The sequence below is a fragment of the Dothidotthia symphoricarpi genome (genome assembly GCF_010015815.1).
Source record: "Dothidotthia symphoricarpi CBS 119687 unplaced genomic scaffold P153scaffold_8, whole genome shotgun sequence".
In the NCBI taxonomy this organism is placed as follows: Eukaryota; Fungi; Ascomycota; class Dothideomycetes; order Pleosporales; family Dothidotthiaceae; genus Dothidotthia; species Dothidotthia symphoricarpi.
In genome coordinates this window covers 38,358-59,301 of record NW_022985015.1, presented here as the reverse complement: position 1 = coordinate 59,301, position 20,944 = coordinate 38,358, and the positions used below count along the sequence as shown (strand labels likewise).

Below are 20,944 nucleotides of genomic sequence, written 5' to 3'. Positions count from 1 at the left end.
GCGATACACCCTGTGCCTGTTCCTGCAGAGGGTCGCCCGCCATGCATCCATACCAGCGCCCCTCCCCGCGCACAGCCTCGGCGGCCAACAACCTCCAGACGAACCCTACACGCACCAACAACCAGCGGAATCAGCCCAGAGAGGGCTCCCCATCTTCCGACACAGCTTCCTACAGCGACCGCGGGGGAGAAGAAGGCGAAGGCGAGATGGTGACCCGCGGCGACCACCTGGCCGAGTCGGACCAGAAGCACTACCAGAAGGTCAACCAGGTCATACAGGTACGTACCAGGATGCAACCAGCCATGGGAGATGTATGCTGACAGGTCCCAGAACTTCTTCACCAAAGCAGCCCTCACCATCGTCTCGTCCCGCGTCATCCTGCCCCAAGCCTACAACAAGAACGGCGACCTCAAGCAGAACAAATGGGTGCGTCGTCCCTCCCCATCTCCACATTAACCCAGCTAACAGGCGCTGCAGTTCAACGTCGTGCTCGACGACACGGACGTCCTCCAGCAAGACCTCGCAGAATGGAAGACCATGGACGCCATGGCCGGCTTCCATCCACCCATGTACATCGAGGTGTACCTGGACATCAAGGGTCTCGGACACAAGCAGTCGCTGGTCATACATGACGAGCACGGGAAGAGATGGGACGTGGCTGGAGCCATGAATGCTGCCGAATCCACTGGCCGGCCTCTGAGTCGCGCAAGCAGGCCTACGCAGGTTGTACTGGAGCGCTGGAAGATACAAGTAGGAGACAAACACGTGGTGCATCCCTCGGAGCTTGATGACCCGCTGCCCAACGTGTACAAGAAGGCAGTTGTCCTCTTTCGATCGCTATATGCCTATCTCCGCTTCATACCGGCGTTCAAGTACTACAAGAGCATGGCCAAGCAACCCGCGAACCACCCCGCGCTCAAACTCAACTACCGCATTACCAACGGCCAGTTCAAAACCCCACACACAGACACACTGAGCCTACCACTATACCCGTCCCCGGAAGCCATCACCGAACAGCAAGACTTCACGCCTTCCAACTCCCCTATCGGCCCGTTGTGCATATCGGTGCAGTATCGTACCAACTGCGAGTTCAGCGTCGATGATTCCGAATCGCTTCTGAGCTCCCAGTTCATGGGCCTGGACGACACTTATTTCGAACAGTCGCATCGTGCAGTGCAGACGCCTGGGTCCGCTCCCGTCGACAAGATCAATGCCCAGGAAACGCCTGACGTTGGAACAGCTTATGGTAGTCTGTCAACGTTTCACCAGGTTGGTCCCCCAACAGGAGCGAGTCCAATATCGGCTCTCCGAGCTGTTCGAGACATGCCATCATCTTCGCCCACCGAAACTCCGCCACAGAAGCTTCCACCAAACCATCGAATCGCACAAGGCTCAAAATCCTCCCTTCGATCTACAGAAGCACCATCATACCCCCGACGAACGTCCGTGTCATTCCAACCGTTCAAAGCCGGGTCGCTATCATCGTCGCCTGCTCCCGGTTCTGCTGTTCCCCCTTCTCCAGGCAGTTCGTTTGGAAGGCCCGGGAGCTCATTAGGTCGGACTGCCACCACAAGCGCGTTAAATCAACCGCGCAACCGAACATCACTCACTGCTCTCCCGCAAACAGCGCTCAGAACACCTTCACTGCCAAACGAGGCCGCCTTTGCTTCTTCAGCATCAAGTTCGCCAAAACCTGCACCAATAGCCCGTTATAGTAGCAGCTTTGGTCATAGAAAGAACAGGTTCTCTACGGGTGGTGCAAACAGCAAGACTGAAGACGATAATCTGAGCAGTGGCAAGGGTAGCGTGGCCTCATCCATACAAAGAGGCTCAGACGTCATGAATGACGGGTCCGGCGGCAGTTCAGGAGAGGTCAAGACGGACGACGAGAACATCTCAGATTTTTTGAAGTTGCTAGAGGCCAAGAAGGACTTGAAGAGCTTTACACGGAGCGACAACGCTGCTCGAGATGCCAACATGCGAAAGACGACGGCCCAACTGTCCAAATACCAACGCATGAGAGATTCGCACACGGCACTCTCCGACTCGGTATCGTCATCCGTGATGCTCCACCAGACTTCGCCATCTTCCAGTCGACGACTGTCCAGCGTACCTGCAATGATTGCTGGCACCTCTGTATCGACGGCATCCTCGTTTGGAAAGCCCATCTCGCCCCACACCCCACACACCCCAGCCATTCCTTCTCGATTGAGTGCAAACAGCATCATCGAATACGAGCCACGCCCTCACCGAAGTCGGAGCGGAGCTCGACGGACATTGCGTGAGCCAAACGCGACCAACGTACGCCAGCAGAGCGAGGACGAAGACCAAAACGCAAACGGCATCAACATCCCCACCTCGCCCCGCCCCTGGAACGTCTCCCGCCGCTCCAGCTCCGTCTCGCAGCAGCACCGCAACCTCCCCGAAGACGAACCAGACCTCTTCGGCATGCGCTCCACCAGCCTCCCCACCGAAGAAGCAGAAGGCGCAAGAGACATGCAGCGCCTCACAACCCGCAACCTAACCTCCAGCGGCCTCTTCACACAAACAGAGCTCCTCGCAAGCGCTACCCGCGACAAACCCCAACCCACAAACCCATCCGACGACGCGCAGCCCTCCCCGACTTCCAACTTACCCCCTAAGCGCGGCGTCAGCTCCCGCGGCCGCGGGGGCTTCTTCTCCCATAGCTCGTCTACCAGCCTGTCCACCGGCGCTACTAGCTCGACGGAACGCCAGAGTCGATATAACTTCTCCAGCCGTGGCACCGCCGCCGCCGACGACGACGAACCCTTGCTCTTCCAGATGAGCGAGATTGGCGCTGCGGCGTCACGACGCAGTATCGAGGAGGGCCGCGGCGGCGCGAGTACAGGTAGCGCGGGGAGGAAGGGGTCGCCGTGGTTGAGGTGATGACTTATTGTGTTTTTCGGCGTTGATTCGGCGTGTTTTTTCAACATCTTCACTCTTGGCGTTGTTTTTTTCTGCCTGTCTTTTGTCTTTGTTTGTTCATCTACGCTACTTACCAGATTGATTACCCGCTTCCTAGCTTGCTTCCTTGTTTGTTTGGTTTTTATAATGGCGTCGCATTTGGGCGGGGAAGGGGCTTTTTACGTTCACTCGTAGGTTGGTTGGTTTGGCGTTTGTGTCTTGTGTCTTTTCTATGCGTGCCAGATGGGGGGTGTATCGGTCTGGATCTTTTTGTGCGGGCTTTCTTTCTTAGATTAGTGGGTGTCAAGCTGGATCGGATGGGATGAGATCATGTAGGGTTGGTGGTTAGTGGTAGTTAGTTAGTAGTAGTAAGACGTGGGGGAAGAGGGACTGAATATATCGTATTATTTGCATACTCTTCGTCTGTATGTCTCTTGGTGAATGGAAGGAGGCGTTGTGGTCTCCATCCTTAAGGTGGGTAATTTGCATCACACATAGGGAGAAAAGGTGACCATGTAACCAAGTCAAACGACGGAATGTATTACTTACCCCATCCCTATCATAGCATACAGTACATAACACAAAACTAAACCCAAGAGCAAAAAAAAACCAAGCTAGCTAGCTAACGAATCTGCCATTCTATCATATCGTATTATACAAGGACACACACATATCCTCTCCTCTCTCCTTCAGCTTTTCCATGCGCGCGCGAAAAAAAACCCCAAGGCAACGAATTAACCCAACCCAAGAAAGAAAACCTAACATCCACATCCACACAAAACCATGAGCAAAGTCAAAACCTACGCGCTCCTCCCCATAACCTTGCGATAATAATCCGTGCTCAAATGGCACGCATGCCTAAGACACAAATCCTCCGTGAGCGGCAGGCGGAGAATATGCGATTTATTACCATTCTGTACTTTCGTTAGTCTGCATTCCCCCACCACATCTCCATCTCCAACAAGTGAAGAAAAACATACCTCCGTCTCCGCAACACGATTCGCAACCACGCCCGCAATCTCCATAAGCGCAACACGCTCCTCAATCGCACAAGATTCCAGTCGATCCCGCGCGGCAATCTCCAGCGCCTTCTGCAGCTTCGCGAGCAAGTCGTCGATTTCAGCGTCCAGGTCTTCGTCGACGCGGTACGTGGAGCGCTGGGCGGACAAGTCGATGAGCGCCATGTAGTCGAAGTAGATCTGGCCGCCCTGGGCCCAGCCCTGGACTGGTTCGGCGCGGCGCGCGACGGCGCTGCTGTGCACGGAGGAGGAGGCGGATACGGGGCTGTTTGGGGGGGAGGGCACGAAGCCGTGCATGAGGTCGCGCAGGGCGTCGTAGTCGCGCGAGATGATTGCTTCGGGGCCGACTTTGCGGCAGAGGACTTCGTGGGCTTCGTTGAGCTCGTCGGCTTTGATGAGGTGCGTGGCTTGGCGGACGGCGTCGTTTTTGGTCTTGGCTTGGAGGGCGGCTGCGGCGTGGAGCCAGGTTGTTGGGACGTGCAGGTCTTGGGTGAGGTAGGTGTATGTTGAGTCTGTGCCGACGAGGGAGTAGGCGCTGGAGTACTGGTTGAGCAGGGCCTTGATGTAGTGCTCGCGCATTGCCGGGGAAGACAGATGCGCATACACCCAGATAGCCGTTGTCCAGTGCTGCGGCGTGTGCAGCGACGCGGCATATGTGAGTGTGATCTTGTCGCCGAGTTCAACGAGTGGAGTCTCCATCTGCGTGTCTCTTGCGGGAGATGCACGGATAGTCGACATGAACGAGTCTTCGCCAATGCCACCAAGCGTGGGCATGCTGACCTTGCGCTCATCTGCTTCACTTGCATCTTCTTGTCGCGACTTGAACAGCTGGAACAGCTGGAACGACAAGCGAGCGTTCAAAGGGTGACCCGAAACGTTCTCCGGAGCCAAGACGTCTTCCAGGTTCGCAGAGACATCCGCTTTGGACGAAGTGTAAAGCTTGAGGATGCCCCAAAGCAAGTCCTCACGGTTCTCCGCCTGCGAATCTGTCCAGCCCATATCCGCACTCGCCTCAACGAACCAAGGTACAGGCTTGACGTCCTCCTTGCCTTCCTTGACTGCATCTGCAAACTGCGCAATAGCCGAGTCAAGAGACTCCTCAGCCATGGTGCCGTACCAGAGACGAAGACCGAAAGCACGCCGCCAGTCTAGCGCGAAACGACTTGAGATGTTGAAGGTGGATGCCCGGTTCTCTCTCCCCGTACCCGTCTTGCCTTCGGCCTGCATGCAGTTGCCAGAAAGCAGTTCATACAGAGCGCGATGTGAATCTTGCATCTCGGACAGCATGTCCAGGCGACGCCACTCCTCGAGTTGACTGGTCATGCTCTCACGCATACTGGCGTCACCACCGATTTGTGCAACCATCGTGGCCAGTCGAAGATCCAACCCTTCGATCAGGGCATGGCAGGCGTCGGCGACATTGTTGCAGCTGAGTTGTGCGATGGCTCGCTCCTCTGGCGAGACCGCTTGTTGAGCATGTTTCTGTGCATCACTCCAAACAATCTCCTTCCACCAATCGGCAAACTTCTCTTTTCTGTAGACCTCGATGTGTTCGACATCCACACCACCCGGTAACTTGTCAGCATCGTCGAAGAGAAGAGACAGTAACTGCCAGACGTGCTGCTCGTGAACACCTGCTGTTGTGTCGATCGCGACGGCTCTAGCCATGTCTGAAAACTCTACCGGGGCTGGGTCCGCCTGTAATGTCGCAAAGGGCGCGCCATCAGTAGTGAAGACTTTTGTGCGCTGCTTTTGCAGTGCTAGAGTCTCGGGTACGGCCTGTGCATAATCAGTATTGTGTGTCACGAAAAGATGGGATCAATCTTACATCAGCAAAGACGGGCATCTGCATGAAGCGAATATCTTTTGTGGCGCCGATGAGCGGTTCCTGGGCTGTGGGAAAAGCACCTTTCTCGAGAGTCGCAGGGCCCTTGTTGCCATAGATGAGGATGCCAGATTCGCTGAAGTGAGGCTTACTGCAGTTGTGAAAGTCTTTGTCGGCTTCGCTCAGCTGGTCGAGATCGTAAGAGGATTTGGGTCGTTTCGAGTAGGGTAACTAGAGACAAGAGTTTCAGCAATCTTGTCCCGTATCAATTTGTAACTACATACAAGATGGGCAATCTACGAAGGAAACCGTATATGGAAATCCAAACAACATTACGTCCGCCATCAAACATAATCAAAACGAAGAAAGGGGAAGGCAAACCTCAATACCGTGCGCAGCTCGCTTTGGAGACTGGTGCTTCTCCGTCTCGCCGAAGAGAGACTCCATCAAATCCATGGGTGTTGTGAGCGTTCGTCTGCCGACAGACTGTGACAACTTCAAATCAATGCTCTCGTGTTCTCGCATGCCATTGCTTTGAGTCTCGCGCAAGGCCTGGCGATCCTGCTTCTTAGGGCTGATCGTCCGTTGGAGTTGGTTCGCCCAATCGTCGTCAAAAACAGGCTTTCCTTTCGATGGAGTGCCAAAACCAGGCCTCGTGACCTGACTAGCCTTGAGGATCGATTTTGGTTTGAGCGACCCCCTGAAAGGATCCGACTCCTTAGCGGATGCTTGCTCCGTGGTGTGAATTGGTCCGGATACAGAGTCCGCCATACTCTGATCTTGGGCAAATTCGGATTCGCTCTCAGAATACTCAGCTTCCTGCTGACCATCAAGCGAACCCACGGAGCGATGCCCTAAAAAAGACTCGCCCTGTGATTCTTCCATCTCTTCATCTTCCTCATAGCTCACTCCGTCACTGAAGCCTCCGGGAACGCTGGCTCGCGCACGCATGCCCTTCTTGAAGTCGAATGTGTCGTCAGGGCTGGAGTAGTCAGGGCTGAGAACGGAAGACTCTTGTGGCGTGCTCGTCATCTGGCTGGTGTTGAGTTGAGTTTGAGCGGGTGTATCGGGGACGTCGCTCAGCTCACTTGACTCCTCATCATCCAGATCGCTGTACTCCTCGCCCTCGTAGTCGAGCCCGTACGAAGAGAAATGAGGAACAGTGAAGGTCCAATCGCCGTTCTGAGCGTTGTACTTGACAAAGGTGGTACCCTGTACTCGCTTGAGACGCTCAAGGTGCTTGACATCCTTCTTGCCAGCCTTGTTGCGAGGCCACGAGTTCGCCAGAGTGATAAGAGATGGTCGGTTCAGAGCAGTGCCGAGCGGAGGCTTGGGTAGGGTGGTGCACGTCTCGCCATAGACGGTAGCATTGCGGTGGTTCAGCTGGACGATGTCACCGTAGAGCTTGTCGAGATTGACTTCAGACAGATCAACAGGCTCACGCATGTTAAACTCGATCTGTCCAATGTTGTGGCGACCAACGACAAAGTTGCGAACTTCCTTCAGCTCTTGCTTGCTGGTCTTCCTCAGTTGGTCGAGAGTGGGGCTGGACCAATAAGCACCGGGTATTGGGTCCTCGTTCGACTGAGCATTGATGGACGACGATGACCTTGGTGTCAGAGCATCACCTTCAGTCACACGAGCCAACTCAGTACCGCTGCCCTCTGGAGAGCGAGTCTTGCTGCCTTCATTGCCGTTGATAGCCCTCGGAGAAGCATCTGCATCATCCCTCCGCAAAACCACTGCAGTCTCGCCATTGGAGGTAGGATTGACGTTCTCGTCGAAGCTAACATGCTTGGGGGATGCGTCATCAAACAGCGGGGTACGACTAATCTGTCGGTTGATGTTCAGCCTTTTCAGACTGCCGTTACCAGTGGGGCGTGCGGTAGTAGAGAATGCGTTTGGCGCCAGGATGCTGGTTTCCGGGTTGTAGTTGTTGCGCAGGTTGCTTGACGAAACGCTAATTCCAAGAGAGCGTGAAAAGTTTCCACTGCCATAGAGGCTGCTGGAGAAGCCTGCTCCAGACGCGGGTGATGCGCTGCTCGGGGTACCGTAGCTCGAGTACGAAAATCCATAACCACCGGGCCTCTTCGTTTGCGGTGTCAGGAGACGTGTGGACGCAGCGGGGTTCAGCTTGTGCTGCGGCAGGATGGCGGTCTTCTTGTTCTTCTGACTGCTCGAGAGTGGGGTTGCAATGGGGCCGAGATTCTGGGATGGTGCGGCAAGTCCAGCAAAAAGAGCATCGTTACCATAGGGGTTGGTGTTCATAGACGTGCTCAGCAAAGAGCTTCCAGAAGCACCAAACAGGCTGTTGTTGTTGGGTTGCTGATTTTGCTGCTGCTGGTTCTGGCTAGAGAACAACGAGCCGCCCAAGTTGGACTGGTTATTGTTGGTACTCTGTCCCATACCGCCAAATAGAGAGCCACCAGTGTTGTTGTTGGTCGTGGAGCCTCCGAACAGGCCTCCAGGCTTCTGCTGGTTGTTCTGGCCGCCGAAAAGACTGCTCCCGGAGCTCTGCTGGTTGGCTTGTCCACCAAGGCCACCGAACAAGCCCCCAGTGGAACCCCCTGTGTTGGCCGTGCTCCCGCCAAACAGACTGTTTCCTGCAGCGGCAGGCTTCGCGCCAAACAGGCCTCCTCCTCCAGCTGTGTTTGTGTTCGCCGCAGATCCTCCAAACAAGCCTCCAGACTGCTGTGGCTGGTTGACTGACTGTCCGAATAGACCGCCTCCGGTAGTGGTTGTGCTGGCGCCTCCGAAAAGACCTCCCGGCTTCTGCTGGTTCTGGGTGTTCTGGCCGAAGCCACCACCACCACCGCCGCCGAAAAGACCTCCAGACTGTTGTGTGTTCTGCGCTTGGTTGGTCTGACCAAAGGCGCCTGTGCTGGCGCCACCACCAAACAACCCGCCGCCAGTGTTTGCAGTGGCTGTGCTCCCACCGAAAGCAGGCGCAGCAGAAGCCTGGTTGTTTCCGCCAAAGAGCCCACCTCCAGTGTTCGACTGCCCAAAGGCGCCAGTGTTAGTCGAGCCGCCGAAGGGAGTTGAGGCAGTGTTGGTGGGGGCAGCGTTTCCGAAACCGAAGGGCTTAGCCTGGGCCGTTGTGTTGGTGTTGCTGCCACCGAAAAGGCCGCCCGCTGCTGGTGCTGACGCTCCGAATCCGCCGCCTGAGCCAAAGCCACCCGTCGTGTTGGTCGTCGAGGCGCCGCCGCCGAAGAGACCGCCAGTCGCAGGGGCTGGGGTAGCGGCTGCTCCTCCAAACAGACCGCCTGTGGCTGGCTTGTTCTGACCGAAAAGCCCACCACTGCTGCTGTTGTTCGCGCCGAATGCTGATCCAGTGTTCTGGCCAAACGCCGACGTCGAGGTGTTGTTGTTAGCGCCCCCAAAGAGACCGCCGGTGGTGCCTGTGTTTGCGGTAGCTCCAAAGCCGGTGGCCGCGGGGGTGTTGGTGTTGTTGGCGGCACCGAATCCACCAAACCCAGTGCTCTGGCCGAATGCGCCTGCCTGGCCGTTCTGGTTGCCGTATCGACGCCCCTGGTTGTAGTCGGCCACCCTCAGCTCTTCCAGAGAGTAGTTTTGGTACGGCTGCTGGAAGGCAATGGTCTGGAAGTGCTGTGTCGAGGACCCCGAGGGGCCATCCTTCTCGACGTGAGCAGCAAAGGGCGTGCTCGCGGTACCGTTGTTGGGCTGCTGAGCACCAGCCGCAGCGCCAAAGCCACCAGCCGAGCTACCGAACCCTCCCGTGGTGTTGGTCGCAGTGCCAAATCCCCCGCCTGTACTTCCACCACCAAACGCGCTCCCAGTCGTTGCTGCTGCACCGAAGGCAGGCTTGTTCTGGCCGAAAAGACTTCCACCTGTGTTGTTGTTGTTATTAGCGGCGCCGAATGTTGACGTCGTGTTGCTAGGTTGAGAGGCACCAAAGCCGCCGAATGTCGAGCCAGACGTCCCGCTGCCGCCAAAGAGGCCGCCAGATGTTCCGCCACCGAATGGTTTCGAGCCGAATGCGGTTGAACTCGCGGTGTTGTTAGCACCAAATCCACCTGGAAAAGTACATGTTAGCTTTCGCACTGGGCACACAGCTGATGACGACAAAGTCCACGCGCAGAATCGATAACACAATCGCAACCGCTCGCAATACAGGGAGACGCCATCGAGGCGAGCAGCAGTCGTGACCGCAGCCCGACAAACGCAAAAGCCGGGACGATGACGCGACTGCGACGCGCAAAGCTTTCGACGTACCTCCACCCCCGAAAGGAGAGCTCGTGCTGGTGCTGGCGCCTCCGCCGAACATGTTGCTTCCCGTGGTAGCATTGTTGTTCGAGCCGAACATGCCACCGCTGTTCGCATTGGAGCCGAAGCCTGGCGCAGAGGGGGGATTAGACACGGTTTGGCGAGAGCCGCGGTGCGGGTTCATCAGGCGCATCGTCGACCGTCGCGCGATGTCTTGTCGCAAGAATCAAAAGAAGAGGATGTACATACCAGTCGAAGCGTTGTTGGCGTTGTTGTTGGTCGCCCCAAATCCAAAGCCGCCGCTGCTAGCCTGCTGGTTGTTGTTGTTGGAGCCAAAGCCCCCAAAACCGCCGCCGAAAGACATATTGACCGTACCCAGCGGGTGTGCGCGTGACGTCTTGGTTGGCTAGCAATGCGCAGAAGGATGTTCGCGTGTGCGCGGTTGGTTGATGCAAGTGCAGCTGGCGAGGTGAGGTGAAGGAGATGCGAGCGTGCTGAAGAGCTTCGCGGGAAAGAAACGCGCTAGGGAAATGCAGCAAGCGCGGCGGGGCCTGCAAAGTAACGCAGTGGGATAGAATCTAAAGAGCGGAAGAAGCCTGAAAGCTCACGGATTAAGTAGTGAAATGCCCGTCACTGGAGTGAAGGGGCGATGGACTGCGTAGCACGACAAGAAGCGTTCTCCATGTGCACGTGCCCAGCGAGCTTAACCAAAGTCACGTGGTGAAGCTGGATTGTTCATGATTCGTCGAGGTTAAGAAAGTTATGTAGTCATTGACCAATGACGGACGATGTTTTTCAAGCTGTGGTGGCACTGACAGCTGCCTGCATAGATTCCTGGCGTTACCTATGGCTGCCTGGCATCTGCCTCTGCCTGAACAATGACAATGAACATTGACAACAACAACCCTCCACTTGACATTCAACCTCAAAGACGACTCTGATTGAATTGATAACCCCTCTATCGCCAAGATATTGCACGTCTGCTCTCACCGTCTGCAAATCCTTTCAACCTTGCTCCAACTCTACGAATGTCAACCTAACAGCAGCCCAAACCAAAGCACTCTAGCCCCATCACCAAAACGCGCTAAGCCAAGCTCTCAAGTTCGACGCGTCCACCTCCACCGCAACTTAGCCAAAAGTCACCAAAAACAACAACACCCCACTGCCACCTACGTCCTATGAAACTTAATCCTTGAATGTGTTAAGCTTGGACCACAACGACTTCACCTCATCCACCACACAACCCTCTCGTCCACCACACCACACCACACCAAACACCCACTACACGCACCCCCCCAAAATGGCGACGTCCACAAACCCCCCCCTCGCCCCCCGCTACCCTCTCTCCCGGCCCCCACCCCCGGCCCCCACCCAACAACAACCGCTCAACAAAACCGCGCAACGCCACGACTCCGACCGCCTCGAAGCCTCCCGAAAGTCCCGCACAGAACAAGCACGCCTCGACGCGGCCGCACAAAACAGCCTCGCACAGCTCTCCGAGGAACAACGCGAAGAAATCAGCGAAGCATTCAACCTCTTCGACCTCGATAAAGACACCTACATCGACTACCACGAGCTGAAAGTCGCGATGAAAGCGCTGGGTTTCGATTTGCCGAAGGCGGAGATATTGGGGATACTGCAGGGGTATGGGGTTGCTGCACCGGGGAACGCGGCGCCGGGGGGAAATGCAGCGCAGCCTAGACTATTGCTCAGTTTCCAGGCTTTCCAGACGTTGATGGCGCAGCGCATTTTGTCGCGCGATCCGCAGGAGGAGATTTTAAGAGCGTTTGAGCTGTTTGATGAGGGGGGGAAGGGACGCATTACGCTGCAGGATCTTACGCGTGTGGCGCGGGAACTGGGCGAGGGGCTGAGTCATGATGAGCTTGTTGCGATGATTGAGGAGTTTGATATGGATGGGGATAATGCGATTAGTCGCGAGGAGTTTGTGGGTATCTGTTTGGGATGAAGTGTTGGATGGAGGGCGTTTTTTTGTTTATGGCGGAGGGGTGAGATATACCAGGGTAGTTCAATGATATGAATCAGTCAATCATTCAGTCGAAGAAGCAGGTTGCGATAAAATCTCCCCATATATACACTCAGCAGCGAACTCAACGCAGCGATAACAAATCGACTAAGCAATCTCCCTACTGACCCGGCGCAACCAACTGCCCCCTCTTCGCAGCATCATGCGCCCAACCGCCCGCCAACGCCGCCCCTCCATTCTGCACACCATAATCCTTCATCCTAGCCTCGAGCTCAGGTCTGAAATGCCTGATGAGCCCCTGCAGCGGCCACGCAAACGCCTCACCAAGAGCGCAAATCGTGTGACCCTCAACCTGCTTAGTGAGCTCCTGCAACATATCAATCTCACGAACGCGACCCTGGCCCTTCTCGAAGCGGTCCATGATCTGGTGGGTCCACTTTGAGCCCTCGCGGCAGGGCGTGCACTGGCCGCAAGATTCGTGGTGGTAGAATTTGGCGAGGCGGGTGATGGCGCGGACGATATCTGTTGACTTGTCCATGACGATGACGGCGGCGGTACCGAATCCAGACTGCGAGTCCTTGAGCGCGTCAAAGTCCATAAGCTGGTCTTCGCAGATGTGCTTGGGCAGGACGGGGGTGGAGGAGCCGCCGGGGATGACGGCGAGGAGGTTGTCCCAGCCGCCCTTGACGCCGCCGCAGTGTCGGTCGATCAGCTCGCGGAGGGGGATGGACATCTCCTCCTCGACGGTGCAGGGGTGGTTGACGTGGCCGGAGATGGCGAACAGCTTGGTGCCCTGGTTGCGCTCACGGCCGAAGCCAGCGAACCAGTTGCCTCCTCGGCGGCAGATGGTGGGCGCGACAGCAATCGTCTCGACGTTGGCGACGGTCGATGGGCATCCGAACAGGCCAACGGCAGCGGGGAACGGGGGCTTGAGACGGGGCTTTCCAGGCTTGCCCTCGAGCGACTCGATGAGGGACGTCTCCTCACCGCACACGTAGGCGCCCATGCCGCGGTGGACGTAGACGTCGAAGTCGTAACCGGACCCGCAGGCGTTCTTGCCGATCAAGCCAGCTTGGTAAGCCTCCTGGATGGCGCGCTCAAGCACGGCAGCCTCGTGGTAGAACTCGCCGCGGATGTAGATGTAGGCGGCCGTGGCGTTCATGGCGCGGCCGGCAACGAGACAGCCCTCGATGAGCTTGTGCGGGTCCTTGCGCATGATCTCGCGGTCCTTGCACGTGCCGGGCTCGCCCTCGTCGGCATTGACGACCAGATAGCGGGGCTTGGTGTCGTTTTCCCAGCCCTTTGCGTTCATGAACGACTGTCACGGCGTCAGCGTCGTGTCTCCCTACGTTGTCGCCGAACTGCCTACCCATTTCAGGCCAGAGGGGAAACCGGCACCGCCTCGCCCGCGCAGCCCAGAGGCCTTGACCTCGGAAATGATCTGTGTCCCGTCAGCCCCAGCTCGCATGGCTCCCATCCTCTCACACTGCACACACCCAGTCGTGGCCCTTGAGCAGAATCTCCTTGGTCTTGTGCCAGTCGCCGTACTTCATGGCGCTCTTCAGGTCGGCGCCATGGTGGCCGTACAGGTTCTGGAAGATACGGTCCTGGTCCTTGAGCCCGCCATATGTCCGCTGCACCGGCGTGTCCTGCACCGTGGCCAGGCTCCTCTTCTGTGTGCGCGAGGGTGTGCCGGCCGTCGAAAGGCGAGAGGCGGCGGCGGCGGCAGAAGCAGCGGGCAGCGCTCGGTGGGCGGCTGCGCTGAGCGTCGTCGGCGCGGGGGCGTGTCGGGCGAGCATCGTGGGTGCCGTGTTGAGCGTGTCGCGTGCAATTGGGGCTCGGGCGAGCGTGGTCGTGGTCGTGGCGGGTCTGAAGTTCGAAGCGTTGATGACAACGCCAAGACATGTTCTATATGTTTGTCCTCTGATTGGCTCAGAGCAATCGTTGACACTTACACTTCATCGAGATCTCCTACATCTATTCGCTACTCAAACATCTAAGTATTTTGAGAACCCAGCAATAAAATGTTCTTGCGTCTTGAAAGGCTGGACTGGACTCGAACATCAATTCATAATATGAGATTCTTACGCATGTACCTTTGCAATTTTTCATCCTTATCTTCACACCTACATCCCGACCAGTTCTCCAGACGCCCAAGTAACATATATGATTTCGAAGGGCAAGAGAAAATGAACCATAATTTTTTATTCCGATTTTCTCGCTTGGCTATGTGCAAGAATCATATGCCAGTATTGACAAATACACACTCTGTACTTCTTAAGAACTCGTCAAATATATGTACGCTTAGTTTTTCGTCCAAACATCTCCATGAAATAAGACGTCGTTCTGTTCTAGATGTTTTTTACAGTCTAGGCAGCATCTCTACATTCTAGGAACTGAGTATGACAGTGTATTGGTGCTTCCTAACTCATCAGATCCTTCAGTCGTAGATTTAAGGAACAAGACACGAGAGTGTAAGTAATCATACGACCACGCAGATTCGTGCATGAAGTCCTAATACCAACATTCCACACAAACACACCAAACAAAAAGTCGCACAACATAGAACATGTACTTGAAAAGCATACTTCCAATCAACCCAGTCCCTGCCATGACATCCCAAGCCCCCCAGACGCTTCCCATTCGACACCCATACACCCGCACCCTCAGTCAAACAAGCTACAAAACGCATCATCCTCACTATCCGACCCACACCTACAATCAACAATCTCCTCTCCCACTCCATCCACCTCATCCCCCACCGCATCACGCCGAGGCTCCTCATCCGCAACCGCAGTCAATATCTCCCCGGCGTCCTAGTCTTTCAGTGCGTTGGCGAAGAGTACAATCCAAATTGGTTGGACGTCCGTGATGCTCGCGGCGCTGAGGAGCGCTTGCAGGTTCTCGGGGTGATGGGCAGGGCGTCGTCGGCGAGGACTAGGGCGGCGTAGGAGACGGTTTGGGAGGTGCGGGTCGACATTGGGTGTGTTGGGGTGGGTTATGGGGGTGGATGATTGGGGGGCTTTGGATTGAGGGGGGGTTTCGCTGTAGGTGGCGGGATTTGGATGGCGAGGTGAGGAAGTGTGGCGGAAGAGGTGCGGTGTCTTTATGCGGAGTGTAGGGAGGCGCTGGACAGGAGTGAATCACATCTCGCTGCGGGATATGTTCGATTGTTGAAGTTGCCACGACTGTGACTTAGAGCAAGAGTACTTCGATACCCGTGGAAGGTGATATGTCTCTGAGTCACAATCATCCAAAGCAGGTACCGATATGAGTTGATATGAGTCGAAGCGTTCTGGCCTTGACTGTACCTCTCTACGTTGAATGAAGTCACGCTTCAGGTCGTTGACTGCGGTTTTACTCTAGCTTCCTGGTTGTTTCGGAAAATGTAACTGGATCCCTCCTCGAGCGATCAACTTTCAAGTCGAAGACATCCAGCCGTTGGTAGCCGCCAACAACATCGTGGTACTGTTTGCCCTCAATGCACTCGTCAAAATCAATGTCGGCATACAGTATACCCTCTTCGTTCTGGAGATACTCGACATTTTGCGCTACCGTACTCTGTTCTTTGAACGTGAAGGTTGACAGTGGAGAGCCCGTGGGGTTGAGAAAAAATGTTGCAGCGCGAGGCATAGATCGTAGTGTCTCAGCTACGACATCAGGCTGGCTTGCATCATTCACGACTGCCTCAATCGCGTCTGTATTCAGGTGTCCAGAGCAAGCAACGCCAAAACACTTTGCTTCGAAGCAGTGTGCTGCTAGGCGCGTCTTGTTGGCAGCAAGATTGTCATAGTTCACACCACCTTTTTTGAGCGACTTCAAACCATCTTCCTCCTTCTCTTCCACCTCCTTCTGCGAAACTCTCGTCGGCCAAATCGCAGGCCAACTTGAGATATGCAGTTGCTCCGCCTGTGCCATCAACGCATACCGCGCAAGTGGATTAGTATTCTCTCCACAGATCAACGCTCCAACGCGACCAAACTTGGTATCAGCGACGCGCAGCCCATGGCCATCTCCAGGACTCCACGTCAGCTTCTCGAAGAACGTCGGAACCAACTTGCGATGATGTACCAGAACCTCTCCCTCCGTCCCGATGATCAAGTTGGAGTTGAACAGACAGCCATTGCTGTGGCGTGACTTCTCGCTGAACCCAATGCTGACGAGCGTGCCGGTCGATCGAGCAGCTTCACGCACTTCATCCATCTCCTCGCCATCTGCATAGACGGATTCCTGCACCATGCGCTGAAAAAGAGAATGGTTCTCTGTCGGCGGGCGTATGGAGCTCCATATGGGGAAAGCGGAAATGTATGTCTCCGGGAACACGATCAGATTGGCCTTGTTCAACGCGGCATGCTTGATGAGCGAAACGGCCTTGTCAGTCGTTTTCCGCGCGTTGAGGAAGATGGGAGATGCATGGCAAGCGGCTACGCGTATGAGGTGCGCCATGAGACTTGTTGATGCGGGAAATTGCCCGTGATGGGCGTGCCTGAAACTGTGACGTAGCGTTCTCGAAGTCGTGTTTTCCCCGCGTTTCAAACGTCTAACCGCGCTACAAACATCGTTTCATGGCGGTGTACACGACACTTGGTTTCCCGCCTTCGTTTTATCGGCTGGAACGAAACGTGGCGACTAAATGAAGTCTATGCACACAGAAACCAAGGATGGTTATATCACAATGCGATGGTCTCGTGATGCCCACCGGGTCGAGGACCTCCAACAGGTCAACAGGTGACGGTTGACACAATTAATGATACTTATCGCTGTCCTTTAGCTATGCCGTCCATGTCTCGCAAGATCGGGATTCTTTCGGGGAAGTTTGACACATGCGGTCACACAAGCCATGCGAGATGAAATCCTTCAAGGTTGCACAAGATGGATTAGGTTTAATTTCCGAGACTTGTTGATAGCGTCAACACATTTCTTATATCGACTTCAACTCAATTCTACTGGTCCTACTATCTGTTTTCCTATATCAGTATGATGGTTATATCAACATATGCTAACATCGCAATTGTGTTTTTATGAAGGACGCATATCATAAATTCACCAATCTACCGGAGTAAAGATGATGTTAGACATGGAGCACAATCAGGTAGTGATCTTCGATGAAGGATATTGGTGGTGATTGAAATTTGTTAACATATGGAAACTACGAGAGGTATATAATTTTGGACTACAAGCAAGACCAATACAGTCTGAACACCTTTCGCCCCAAGCTGCAAAACATCTCCATCATCTACTGGGACCACACATTTGTGGCAGCCCAGTTAACGTACTGGGGACCAATCTTCTTCAAGTCGGCAACACCAAGGTTGGCCGCGTCGTTCAAAAGCTCGTACTTCAGGATATCGATGACCTTCTCTACACCCTCAGCACCGTAGACGTTGGCGTACATGAAAGGACGTCCAACACCAACAGCCTTCACACCTAGAGAAAGGAGCTTCAGGATATCAGTTCCGTAGCGGACACCGCCATCGGCGTAGACCTCAGTCTGGGAGAAGACATCCGGGTCCTTGTTGTAGATCTCCAGTGCAACCTCGAGCGAAGAGGGAGACTGGTCAATCTGGCGACCGCCGTGGTTGGACAAGAAGATGGCCTTAGCACCGTTGTTGACCGCCTCACGCGCATCTTCAACAGTCTGAATACCCTTGGGGATGATGGGCAGCTTGGTCATGTTGCCGTACTTGTGGAACAAATCCCACGTGAGCAGGCTCAAGCTTGAGTCTGCAGACCCCACGCTGTAGCGCGCAGCACGGTGCCTGATACCGTCGCCGGGAGAGTCGATGGTCAGGACAATAGCCTTGGAGCCCACATCCTCGATCTGCTTGAACAACTGCTGTGTCGCGTTCATGTCATCGGTGAGATACACCTGTTGGAAGAACGGCGCCGTCCTGTTGCTGCCCGCAGCGTAAATATCGGCCATGGGCTTCGACGAGAAGAGCGACGCCATGTACAAGATTTGGCCTGAACTCGCACCCTTGGCGAGACCGAGCTCACCATCGGGATGCGCGTATCCACCACGGGCACACGGCGAGATGAAAAAGGGCGCAGAGGTGTTGTATCCGAGGATAGTCGTGGGCAGCGACGCCTCGACATTGGTGATATCGCGCAGGACACGAGGGCGGAGAGGGAACCGCTGGAACACTTCCAGGTTGTTGCGGTAAGACCACTCACCCGCCGCGCCGTTGCGGTAGTACGTGAATGCCGACGTGTTCATGTAGCGGCGGGCAGCCCATTGGAAATCCGGAAGCCCAACCATGGACTCTAGAGGTGGAAGTGTGCCATCGGGAGTGTTGCCCAAGGCATCGTCAATGCCTGTGTCTGGCTCCTCAAGGAATGGACGTGCTGCCAGAGCAACGGTAGCGAATGCAAGGAGTGAGAAGCGCATGATGAAAGAGTGACTGGGTTGAAGTGAATGAAGGAGGGAGAGACAAGGCTTGAATGCTTATTTCAGTGGGAAGCGGAGGGACATTTATAACAAGAAAATTTGGCCGTTTGCAACATTAGTGGCGTGAAATTTTGCTTGTATCGTGGTGGGCACTCCAAGGAACGAGTCGCATTGCAGCGCCTACCAATCTGGACCAGCCCTTCTGTCATTTCCTTCAGAATGGCCAAGGTGGGAAGGTCCTGCTCTGCCACAGCCAGCAATCTATTTGACGATAGCTGGTGACAGGGATTAAGTTATACGTCGGACCGAACCGATCTAGACAGTTGACAGGCCAAAACTCCAACGGTGCCGTCGCGCGACGGAAGCGGGAATTGCGCAAAGGATTATGGATCGCTTGATTGGTGGTTTCGGTGCAAAATCGTTGAAATACGCAAGATAAAGGGCCGAAACTGGCAGGCAGTTTGCGTTTCGTGTGCCTGTCGCGGTAAGGATGTGTCGTTGGATTCTGGAACCAGATAGAGTTCCTTCCTCATGCGAACCACTTCCATGCTTCCATATCTTCTGACAGGCGGGTCGCACGTCATATGTTTGCGAAAATTCTGAAACAATTTGTGAGTGAGGCTCTTATGTCTCGGCGATTAGTACACATGGGAGATGTGCCGGCGGCGGGCCGGATACAGTTCGTCGCCCTATCCGGTGTACTAACCAATTTGTGCATGAATCTCCGAAACATAGAGTACCAATACAAACAATAGGCAATCAAATATATTCACTGCCTGGGATCCTGTAGGAAAAACCAAGTTAGTGGCATACAGGCTGCGAGGTTTGGGATATTGATGCCTATCAAGCAGGTATGGTTTTGTCTGTGCCAGGTTCTTGAGGCTGTAAAGAGAAGTTTTGAGTGTCGCAGGATTGTCGCAACCCACTCCATCCACTCAATACCAAGCAATCGAAAGGTGTTATCTGTGGAGACTTTGATCCGTTGATTCGTGAATGTAATCTGGACTTTATATCTCGTGGCGATGTTCAGAAAACGGGCGTGTTGATAGGATTACGGTCAGAGGAGGAGCGGATGGCGTAGAGCTTGTGTCAAATTTTCGTTTGACGTTTGTGATGGGTTTTCGACGATGACCTCGTTCATCACGCCAAGTTATTGACTTTCGATCGCGAATGTATAGTACACGACACTTACAACGTATCAGGATTCCTTGGGTTCGTCTAGCAAACAAAGCAATATGGCGCGATCGTCAGCTTGCCGATTATGTTGCAATCGCTTCTCCATTCTTGTCCGGATTGCGTTGAGATATGTCGTAGACAATCCATGATAGTTAATATCGTTTCCGAGTGTTTCCTGAAGAGACGTCAGCCAGTAGCTGGATATTGGCAAACACCATGACTCTGGAGCGCTATCCGTCGTAGTTCTCACCTTTTATCAGTTACTGAACTCTGCATCAGTCTTCCCAAATGCGTAAACACAGCTGCAATAGATGATGACTCAGCACCGAGGTATTCGCAATCACGACCAATACATCCATACTACAAATATTGTGATGAGAGTACTACAAGAACGTCAACAATGGTTGTGAGCATTTTTTGTATAGAAACGCCGGATATTTAGAGCAACTAATGTTAGCTCGCCACGAACGATGCAGTACTCGAATTGATACATCAAGACTGATGGAGACGCAGACTTTGGTTGACATCGGTGTAGAGATCGTAATGGCGCAAGACCCTGCCAGCATGAGTGAAACGCTACCCTACCACTGATTTATCTTTGCCAATTGAAGGGCGAAGGCAGAAGTCGGATCGAAGTAGATGCATCAACACATGCGGAGATGAGAGCTTGAAGAAATATTGATACATTTGGCAGACTCATGATATGATGTGAACTTCAAGCTGCAACATTGGATGTTGAGATCTCTACCCGCCTGTCTCAGAGCGTAGAGCCGGCCGGGACCAGACGTGGCCTTGTGGAGCTGCAAGACGGTAGGACACTTTGGGATCTCGACGTGGGAAACGTCCGTAGAGATGTCTGATGCACAAAAGGCAAAAAATAGCCTCGGCCTTTCTCTGCAAGGACTGATCGCATCGAGATGGGAGATCGCATCCTGTGGCAAATTCGAACAGTTTATATCGTGTCTCTGTCGCGTTGTTATGACTGATAGGGCCAGATTATCGTACGATGTTTCAGAAACCTGCATAGTAGTTGTACTAGTATTCCTTTAGTCTTCGATCGTCGGACACACTAAGGGTATGTGCGTATTCCAGACCTTGGCTTCTATCGAGGCGTGGCGCGCCGGCGGAGTACACCAGCCCACTACCCATGTAGCATCGCTCGTCTTTCTGCAACACCTCAACCAACTTTGGTATGCTGCCATCATTCCCCATTGAATAGGTTTGGACAACATGATCGTGAGGAGTGCTGCGATTAGGTTTGCTTGAAACGTACATTTCGCGTGTCCTCTGGCGCACTTGGTCGGCTGACGATCCCGGCCAGTCGAAATGGCCAGACGACATCGCAATTATCAGCACAGCACCGGGATCGCCCCGGCGTTGAGCTTGCATCATTCTGCGATCTT

At 54.5% G+C, this 20,944-nt stretch overlaps 8 protein-coding genes across 8 annotated transcripts; 2 read left to right on the top strand and 6 right to left on the bottom strand.

Annotated features, from left to right (window-relative positions):
* Window positions 1-41: 41 nt before the first annotated feature.
* Window positions 42-2,907, top strand: P153DRAFT_374996 (autophagy-related protein 13; the record flags this gene model as incomplete). Its single annotated transcript, XM_033669553.1, has 3 exons — window positions 42-278; window positions 331-426; window positions 478-2,907. The coding sequence occupies 3 exons, from the start codon at window positions 42-44 to the stop codon at window positions 2,905-2,907; spliced, it is 2,763 nt and encodes a 920-aa protein (XP_033524581.1).
* A 635-nt stretch (window positions 2,908-3,542) lies between these two features.
* On the bottom strand, window positions 3,543-10,632 carry P153DRAFT_313762 (uncharacterized protein). The gene is made up of 6 exons (XM_033664895.1): window positions 10,243-10,632; window positions 10,003-10,122; window positions 6,151-9,803; window positions 5,773-6,000; window positions 3,906-5,723; window positions 3,543-3,839 (listed from the first exon to the last, which is right to left on the bottom strand). The coding sequence occupies exons 1-6, from the start codon at window positions 10,355-10,357 to the stop codon at window positions 3,726-3,728; spliced, it is 6,048 nt and encodes a 2,015-aa protein (XP_033524580.1). The 5' UTR covers window positions 10,358-10,632; the 3' UTR covers window positions 3,543-3,725.
* A 193-nt stretch (window positions 10,633-10,825) lies between these two features.
* On the top strand, window positions 10,826-12,048 carry P153DRAFT_213626 (EF-hand). Its single transcript, XM_033662582.1, has one exon. The coding sequence runs from the start codon at window positions 11,294-11,296 to the stop codon at window positions 11,957-11,959; it is 666 nt and encodes a 221-aa protein (XP_033524579.1). The 5' UTR covers window positions 10,826-11,293; the 3' UTR covers window positions 11,960-12,048.
* P153DRAFT_313757 (NADH-ubiquinone oxidoreductase-like protein 51 kDa subunit) lies at window positions 12,011-13,782 on the bottom strand. The gene is made up of 3 exons (XM_033664894.1): window positions 13,474-13,782; window positions 13,347-13,418; window positions 12,011-13,295 (listed from the first exon to the last, which is right to left on the bottom strand). Exons 1-3 carry the CDS (start codon window positions 13,774-13,776, stop codon window positions 12,138-12,140), a joined length of 1,533 nt encoding a protein of 510 aa, XP_033524578.1. The 5' UTR covers window positions 13,777-13,782; the 3' UTR covers window positions 12,011-12,137.
* Window positions 13,783-14,373: 591 nt separating this feature from the next.
* P153DRAFT_213622 (uncharacterized protein) lies at window positions 14,374-15,048 on the bottom strand. The gene has a single exon (XM_033662581.1). The coding sequence runs from the start codon at window positions 14,760-14,762 to the stop codon at window positions 14,460-14,462; it is 303 nt and encodes a 100-aa protein (XP_033524577.1). The 5' UTR covers window positions 14,763-15,048; the 3' UTR covers window positions 14,374-14,459.
* P153DRAFT_213621 (carbon-nitrogen hydrolase) lies at window positions 15,049-16,620 on the bottom strand. The gene has a single exon (XM_033662580.1). It carries the CDS (start codon window positions 16,421-16,423, stop codon window positions 15,335-15,337), a length of 1,089 nt encoding a protein of 362 aa, XP_033524576.1. The 5' UTR covers window positions 16,424-16,620; the 3' UTR covers window positions 15,049-15,334.
* A 474-nt stretch (window positions 16,621-17,094) lies between these two features.
* On the bottom strand, window positions 17,095-18,557 carry P153DRAFT_213592 (FMN-dependent alpha-hydroxy acid dehydrogenase). The gene has a single exon (XM_033662579.1). It carries the CDS (start codon window positions 18,363-18,365, stop codon window positions 17,214-17,216), a length of 1,152 nt encoding a protein of 383 aa, XP_033524575.1. The 5' UTR covers window positions 18,366-18,557; the 3' UTR covers window positions 17,095-17,213.
* Window positions 18,558-20,576: 2,019 nt separating this feature from the next.
* On the bottom strand, window positions 20,577-20,933 carry P153DRAFT_355998 (uncharacterized protein; the record flags this gene model as incomplete). Its single annotated transcript, XM_033666612.1, has 1 exon — window positions 20,577-20,933. The coding sequence occupies one exon, from the start codon at window positions 20,931-20,933 to the stop codon at window positions 20,577-20,579; it is 357 nt and encodes a 118-aa protein (XP_033524574.1).
* Window positions 20,934-20,944: the final 11 nt, after the last annotated feature.